General features: G+C 39.2%; 1 protein-coding gene across 1 annotated transcript; it reads left to right on the top strand.

The window, feature by feature from the left end:
• Window positions 1–241: 241 nt before the first annotated feature.
• On the top strand, window positions 242–1,739 carry LOC149235988 (uncharacterized). Its single transcript, XM_089368740.1, has 2 exons — window positions 242–989; window positions 1,630–1,739. Exons 1-2 carry the CDS (start codon window positions 242–244, stop codon window positions 1,737–1,739), a joined length of 858 nt encoding a protein of 285 aa, XP_089224866.1.
• The last annotated feature ends 6,507 nt before the right edge of the window (window positions 1,740–8,246 follow it).

Here is an 8,246-nt window from a genome sequence, read left to right as displayed (position 1 = left end):
GGGTTCAAATCGGCAGCCAATGGGACGGGAAATTCATCACCAAAGACAGTAGAAAACGGGGACGAAAAGCTACTTTAGAGAGAACCATCAAGATTGAAGAAGTATTGGTAGAATCAGGCAAATATGCAAAGCTAACCAAGTATTTCAATATCAACCCCAAGCCTTCCCAATGAAGTTGATCTCATGGAATATTAGAGGGCTTAATTGCCCAAGGAAAGGAAAACTATTAAAAAACATGTTAATGGAAGAAAAACCAGCAATTCTTTTTCTACAGGAAACAAAGTGCAACTTGACAGTCCTGGAAAAAATAGCAGCAAAAGCCTGGCCAGGGGGGACAGTAACAGCTGTTGATGCTCAGGGAGCTTCCGGAGGACTTGCAGTGCTCTGGGATGCAAGAATGATTCAACTAGCCAACATACATGCAAATAAAAATTTCATCCAAGCCATATTTCATATAATTGGAACCAACATCTATGGTCACATAACTAATGTGTATTTTCCTCAAGAAACCCAGCACAAGGCTGAAATTTTGGATGCTTTAACGAACCTTAATACAGAGAGGCAATACCCGTTATGGATCTCTGGAGGAGATTATAACATGATCGCTTCAATGGAGGAAAAAAAGGGAGGGCGTTGCAGAATAAACAGGGAAGGATCTCTATTAAAAGACTTCATACAAAATAACTGGCTTATAGATACTCCTACAAATAATGGCCTCTACACTTGGAACAACAAAAGGGCAGCTCCAATGCAGATAGCATCGTGTCTGGATCGATTTCTAATCTCTGATAATGCAGTTCATGTAGGAGGAGAATTCACAGCTTCTATTCTTCCCTTCTCCGGTTCTGATCATTGGCCGATAGCCCTCCATTGGAATCGTCCTGGTTGCCATACAAGGCGTCCCTTTCGATTTGAGGCTTTTTGGCTATCTCACCTGGACTTCAATGAATTTGTCAGAGCATCTTGGCTAAAATGCAATCCGATGGATGGTACAAAAATGTCCATATTCCAAAGGAAGCTGAAATATCTCAAAGGGGAAATTAAAGGCTGGAATCACTCTGTCTTTGGCAACATTTTTAAAGCTAAGGAAATCCTTAATCAAGAAATGAAAGTTGTTAAGCAAAGAATGATATCTGAAGGACGCTCGGAAGAACTTAGCAAGAAAGAGCAGTCCCTAGAAACTCAATTCCTCGAGCGAGAGTCACAGGAGGAAACTCTCTGGAGGCAAAAATCGAGAGTTAGATGGCTGAAGGAGGGTGAGAAGAATACGAAATTCTTTCACAAATCTACAGTGCAAAGAAGAATGATCAATCAAATTTCTCGGGTCACCAATGAACAAGGAGGCAAAATTGAAACACATGAAGGAATAGAACAGGTGTTCCTCAATTATTTCAAGAAGATGAATCAAGAGCCGGACATAAACAGAACAGAAGCTATTGAAAAAATCATCAGACATATACCCAGATTAATTACTGAAGACCATAACACTCTCCTTCTCAAACCCATAAGCCTTCAGGAGGTTGATGATGTTGTGCATCAACTCAAAGCAGGGAAAGCTCCAGGACCCGATGGCTTTACTTAAATTTTTTTCATCATTTTAAGGATCTGGTCAAATGGGAAGTGTGGCAGGTGGTGGAAGAATCGCGTACTCTAAGGTGGATGTATCCAGGTCTGAATGGAAGAGGAATCCTACACTCCAGATAGATACGGACGGGATTAATTCAGAACCCACGGAATAATCCACGAAATAATCCACTCTCTCAAGCACACAAAAAAACCAGGTATGTTGCTCAAAATTGATCTATCTAAGGCTTTTGATAGTATTAGTTGGGAATATATGCAAAAAATCCTTCAAGCCTTTGGTTTTGCCCCCTCTTGGATTAGATGGATCAGTAGTCTTATTTCCTCCTCGTTCTTTTCTATTCTCATTAATGGAATCCCTTCACCCACTTTCCGTCCTTCTCGGGGAATTCGCCAAGGGGACCCTATTTTTCCCTTCCTGTTTGTCATCTTAGCTGAAGGATTAGGACGCAGCATTAAAGAAGCTCTCCGTTCTCATCATCTCAAAGGTCTAGCCTTCCACCAAGCCCCTGCTTTTTCGCACCAGCAATTCGTCGATGATAACATGCTATTTGGTCATCCGTCAGTTCAAGAAGCTCGAGTTCTTAAATCTATTCTTGCAGACTTCTCGGAGGCTTCTGGAGCTCTCATTAACAAAGTTAAATCCCAGATCTTCTTCTTCAACACCTCGCCCTCCACCCAAAGATCCATTGCCCGTATCCTTGGCTTCTCCATCGCTGCCCTTCCGTCTAAATATTTGGGTGCTCCTTTATTTGCCACGGCTCTCAAGCATTCCTCATGGAACAATCTTTTAGAAAATCTGGAAGCCAGATTGTCCCTTTGGACTCATAGAGCGCTTAATATGGCAAGCAGGCTGGTACTAATCAAAGCAGTTCTTCAGACCATGCCTCTTTACCTTTTTTCCATATTAGCAGCGCCTAAATGGGTCCTCAAAGCTATCAAACAGCTTCAGCGAAATTTCCTATGGGGGAAATCGGGGCCAAACCGAAAATGGGCACTAGTCAAGTGGGAGAAAGCATGTCTTCCCAAAAAGGCAGGAGGCATTGGATTAAGAGACCCAGAACATAGTAATATGGTAATGGGAGCCAAAATCTGGTGGAAATGGCTCTCTAATCCCACTACACCTTGGGCCTCCCTTTGGACAGCGAAATATGCAAGCAACAAGTCCATGGAGGAGAGAGTTAGAATGTCAGAAATCAGTAAAGGATCGGTTATTTGGAACTCAGCCATTCAACATAGACATATAATTCAAAAGCACAACTTTTGGGAGGTGAAGGATGGCCACATAGCTAGGTTCTGGGAAGACTCATGGCAGTAGCTCCCAAACCTCAGAGATACAATTTCGGGAATTGTTGATCAAGACATATATCAACATGAGAAGGTGAACCAGTTTTGGGACTCACACAATGCCCAAGAACACAGAAAATGGAAAGAGGCCAGGCATATAATACCTCACAGCCCGGAGCAAACTCAACTCTCCCTCTCCTTAGAACTTCAAAAAAGGAAAATACTCACTTCGGCAGGCTTGGACACACTCAGATGGGGATATGAGGAAAAGGGCACTTTCACAACCAGGGAAGCTTATAAAATAATTATCAAAGAAAAGATAATCAAAGACCAATTATGGGACAAGATATGGAATCCATCCATATGGCCGAAGGTCTCAACTTTTCTATGGCTTATCTCTCACAACAGAATTCTCACATGGGACAATCTCAGGAAAAGGAATTTTGCTGGACCATCCATTTGTCCCAACTGCAAACAGGAAGAGGAATCAGCATTACACCTTATGCAAACTTGTCCACTGGGAAGGAAATTGTGGGAAAAAGTTACATTCCGCTGTCAGAAGGATGGAAGAGTGACTGGGGACATCAAAGGGACTCTTCGCACCTGGCCCCAAGAGCCATATAAAAGAAAACTCTTAAATACACTATGGCAACTCATACCAGGATTACTAATGTGGAATATTTGGAAAGAGAGAAATAGAAGGATATTTAAAGATCAAGCACATCCGATAGAGCAGATTTGGAATGGATTGCACCAGAACATTAAAGAAACTCTGTCCATTAAAGGATGGTCTAAAGAGGATTTCCCATCTCTCCCGCAGGAACAAGCCATATGGGACAACTGGCAGATTCAATTAAAACAACCGGTACCATCAAAGGATAATTCTTCAAAGCATCTAGAGTCTCCATCAAGCTGGACACCACCACCAATCAATGTATTTCAGCTTAACTTCGATGGAGCCTCGAAAGGGAATCCCGGAAAAACAGGATTTGGTGGAAGCATCAGAAACTACCAGGGAACTCCCCTAATAACTTTTGTTGGCTCAATTGGTTGGAACACCAATAATGCGGCGGAACTGGAAGGTCTATGGAGAGGACTAAATCTGGCGTAGGAACGAAGATTCTTTCCTCTTATAGTGGAAGGGGACTCTCAGATTATTATCAACATGGCCTCAAAGCTTATGCAGGGATCTCCGGTATATAAGGTTAGTAGCAGTTGGAGACTGGCCACTAGACTAGAGCTTCTCAAACAATGGCTTACTAATCACCAAGCAATTTCCTTTAAACATATTAGAAGGGAAGGGAATAAACTGGCTGACTTTCTTGCAAACTTAGGAGTGGAGTGTGGAAAGGAATTCTTTGAAGGCTCAATTTCCAGTATAGCATCAGAGAATCAACTCTCCACCTTCAAAACCATAGTAGCCAGTGATATGCAATCGAAGGAGGTCTCACACCCGAATGCGGGTGCCTTAATGAGCTGTTAATGCTCATGCAAGCGACGCTGGCATCTGGCATCACTGCAGATTAGGTTGGTGATTTATGGCAGCTCATTTAATCGCAATAATGAGGCATTGGGTTCACGGCATGCGGGGTAAGGTTTTCAAGATGGTGAGCACAAGCAGCGATTCAGTTGTTCTGACCTCGACATTCTCTCTGGTTTATTTAGGCAGAGACATTCTCGGACGGAATTGTTCTTAGAATTTAGGCACAGGGAAGAGCACTTGGAAGCCACCATGACTCCATAGGCGCTCGCATCTAGACAGCTTCAGGTATTTTGTCTTGATTCTTCTGGTACACATCTGGTATGGTCAGTATTTTTTCCTTTGGCCCATCTCTGCAATAGGTCTCGCTACGGTCTTCGTTGAAGTTGTCTGGGCAGGGTGTGGGGTTCAGTCCGTCAGTACTGGGTTTTTTTTCGTGGTTCTGTTTACTCTCTGTGCGGAGTTTTCCCTGGGGGCCTTCAATTCAGAGTACTGCTCTTTCCTGTTTCTTTGATTGGGGCGGGTCGTCTTTCTTCCTTCATCAATCCTTTCGCCCTTTCAGTTTATTAATCCTCTCTGCAATGGCCTGGCATCGTGGAATTTCCCGAAGGGGTAGTAGTTCAGGAGCTCGTGGAGGTGTTAGGGGTAGGGGTGGACCTGGTCCTCGTTGCATTTCCCCGCTAGCTTCTGTCTCGCCGGCCTCACCGTGATCAGACCACTACGGTCCGTCCCTTAATAGTTCTTTCCACTCTTCAAGCTTCAAATTTAAAAGTAAGCTAAACAAGCCAATTATCTCCATTATCATTACAGTCATCTTCTCAGAGGAAGAAGATGAGCTCACAGGCTCTGATGAACACTCCAAGGACAGGTCTCTCTCTCATAATTCTAGTGACTCTCAAGGAAGCATGGCGGGTGATGTCCTCAATAATCCAGGGGCGCAGCAGGCTGAAGGTCATCAAGAGGATTCGTGCCAACAGCAAGCCTCTTCTCATGAGGATATCATTGCTTGTGCACCGGCGCAATTCTCAGGCAGTGTACTGCATCTTGTGACTCCTCCAGGCTGCAACAATATGGAAGTAGAAGACAATGTGATGGTTGAATGGGTTAGCTCTCCTTGCAAAGCTAATGAAGAAGATACAGACTTGCCACCTCAGGCATAACTCACTCTGTCTCAGCAAGTCATCTCAGGACTGCGGTTTTTTTTGGATGTATTTCTCAGTGGGTATGATTTCTGGTATTTTCAGTATGGTTTTTTCTCATCTTCCAGCTTATGAGTCTGGCTTTCCAGCTTTTTGTAATAGCTGCATAGAAATGCATGTTGTAACAGGGTGGCGGGAAACAAAGTATAGATCCTATCTAGCTCTATTGAGTTTTGGGCTTTTGGTTTTCATCTATGTAAACAGACGGCTAAGAGTTGACTGCAACAATTTTTTTGACAGAGGGCAGGCTACAGCCCCCTCAGAGGTTCAAACCTCTCTGTAAATATTTTTTCATCTTTTTTATACATAATAGAATAGTCTTTACTCAGAGAAAAAAAAAAGAAATGTTAATGCTTAGAATAAAAATTTTAAATATGTATAACCCATTTTTTAAAATTGGTGTAATGTGAACATTATGTTTACAAGAATACGATTTTGTTTTTCAAAGAGGTTTTTGCTTTTGTAAATATATTTTTATAGAATAATCCTTTATGTAGAAGTATTGGGCTAATTTAGATGGTATCTATAGATTTTATAGAACAAAGTAATAATATAAAGTTTAAATTATATTTTTCATTAGTGTATATAAGACATGAACATGGCCACAATATATAGAAATGAGAAAAGGATTGGTTGTAAAGAAATATAATGGTTTAGGTAGATAAGGATGTTTATATAAGTTTATAATTAACAATCATTCGTGTATAATAATATAAAATTAACATCTATGTTAAGTAGAATATAGGGAATAAACAAAAAAAGAAAAAAAGAAAAAAAAGTAGTTTCTAACAATTAGGCTTGCTAAGATAACTATGTACAAACACTCATGACTAGAGGAAAATAGAAAAAACCCATCAATAGAAACTCTCTAAAATAGATAAATATGTTCATTCTAAAAATTGGCATTGGGGATCAAACTGAAAATATCGCAACGATGCATTGAATTGTAAATGCATGAGACCTATAGATATTCAAAGCATTAATTAGGAAGTACGACCAAAACATTCATAAGGAGAGCCAAAAAATACTAATGAACTTGATTGAATTCGGAATTATAAAAGGTTTGATTAAAGAGGCATAAGAACCAAAAATAATGAAAAGAACTAAAGAAATGTGTTAGATGTTAGTGAGGAAAACAAAGTCTTTGAATAAATTCAACAAAATGAGCATTGAGACCTATATATGTTAAAAATTCCAAGTAGGAAGTAGAGACAAAAATATGAAGAGGATCCGGTAACTCGAAACTATCAACATGAGGAAAGTTCAATGTATAAGTCTAGACAACTAATGTTGAACTTCTCAAGAAAATTGGTTGATCCACTAAAACTAATCAATACTTAGAAAATCATGATGAAATAATATACAATCTACAAAAGGTTCATAAAATTAGTGTTCACATGTACACCAATCCATCTTATTGTACTGTGTGGATCACTAATTACTACAACCTTTGAGTTAAAATAGGAATTGATGGTCCATACAAAGATCATTCTTAAAATACTTGACCTCAAATAGAATGATCAATCATAAAGAGTCACTTAAGTAAGAATTTCACAACATCTCCCTAAATATAAACTTGGTGGATGTAGATGATGAAAACAGATATGATAGATAATGGTAAAATTATGGAGTTACTAGTTGAAGCTGATGACAACATTAAACAATGATGCAGAAAAAATTATAAATTGGCCAACTACAAAGCCTACCATATGAATTTGGATGAGGTGAAAAATGGATGATTCGCTAAGAATATTTTCATAATTGGCCTGAAATACAATACTAAGATCTAAAAAATAAGTAAAAAATAAATACAGTCATAGACAATAATCCTTAATATGAAGCTTCACACATAATCGTGTGATAGATACCATTAGAAAAGTGACCTATCATTTTTCTTAATTATGCAACCTATGACAAAAATATAAAAGTATAAAAGCAACACCATTGAAATAAAATTGAATGCTCACCTAAAAGAAGACAAGTTAGGAAAGATTCATTTAAGAAATTTACCATCCACTCCAAACCATGGAGCACGAAAAAAATTAAAAGAAGGCTCCCAAAAATAACATGAAGATGGATCACCATGAAAAAGGTTTTCAATGTAGGAAATCCATCATTATTGATATAATACTACACATATTTAATATTAGAATACTGCCCAGGTTTTCATCAATCTCACGATCCACTCCAAACCATAGAGCATGAAAAAAAATAAGGTTTCTAAAAATAACGTGAAGACATATTACCATGACCAAGGTTTTAAATTTACGAAATCCATCTTTACTGGTAGATTACTACACATATTTAGTGATAGAATACTACAACATGAAAATTAGTTTTTGGGAGGTGGCTTTAATCTTTGTGTGTGCTCTTACGTGCTAAGGTGAAAATCACATGAAAATTACAATCTCTCTTAAAAAAGTCATATCATGCATGGACTCTGGTTATTACTCACCACAATGCAAGCCTAGTTTCCCACTCGGTGGTGGTTATCTAAACACTATAAAAACCTCCTACCATTCACCAAATTTATCGAAGCACCTCTTAGCTTCACCACCTTCAAAAGTATACAAATATTTCTTATTAGACAAAACTCTAATGTAGGAAAACTAATACTTCAGACAAACTCAAAATAGAATATAATGTCACATTTAAACCATGAAACCTTGAATATCAATCACTCGATCAACATTCCAAAT

This window comes from Pinus tabuliformis, chromosome 8, assembly GCF_031772625.1.
Source record: "Pinus tabuliformis cultivar Carrire ecotype Pingquan chromosome 8, CPIR1, whole genome shotgun sequence".
In the NCBI taxonomy this organism is placed as follows: domain Eukaryota; kingdom Viridiplantae; phylum Streptophyta; class Pinopsida; order Pinales; family Pinaceae; genus Pinus; species Pinus tabuliformis.
The sequence above is the reverse complement of the archived record's forward strand: the minus strand, read 5'-3'. Positions and strand labels throughout refer to the sequence as shown.

Excerpts from the sequence above, each read along its gene's own strand:
- LOC149235988 (XM_089368740.1), top strand. The coding sequence starts at position 242 with ATGGAAGAAAAACCAGCAATTCTTTTTCTACAGGAAACAAAGTGCAAC. Across the intron at positions 990-1,629 it reads AAAATGCAATCCGATGGATG|GTGGTGGAAGAATCGCGTAC; the intron begins GTACAAAAATGT and ends GAAGTGTGGCAG.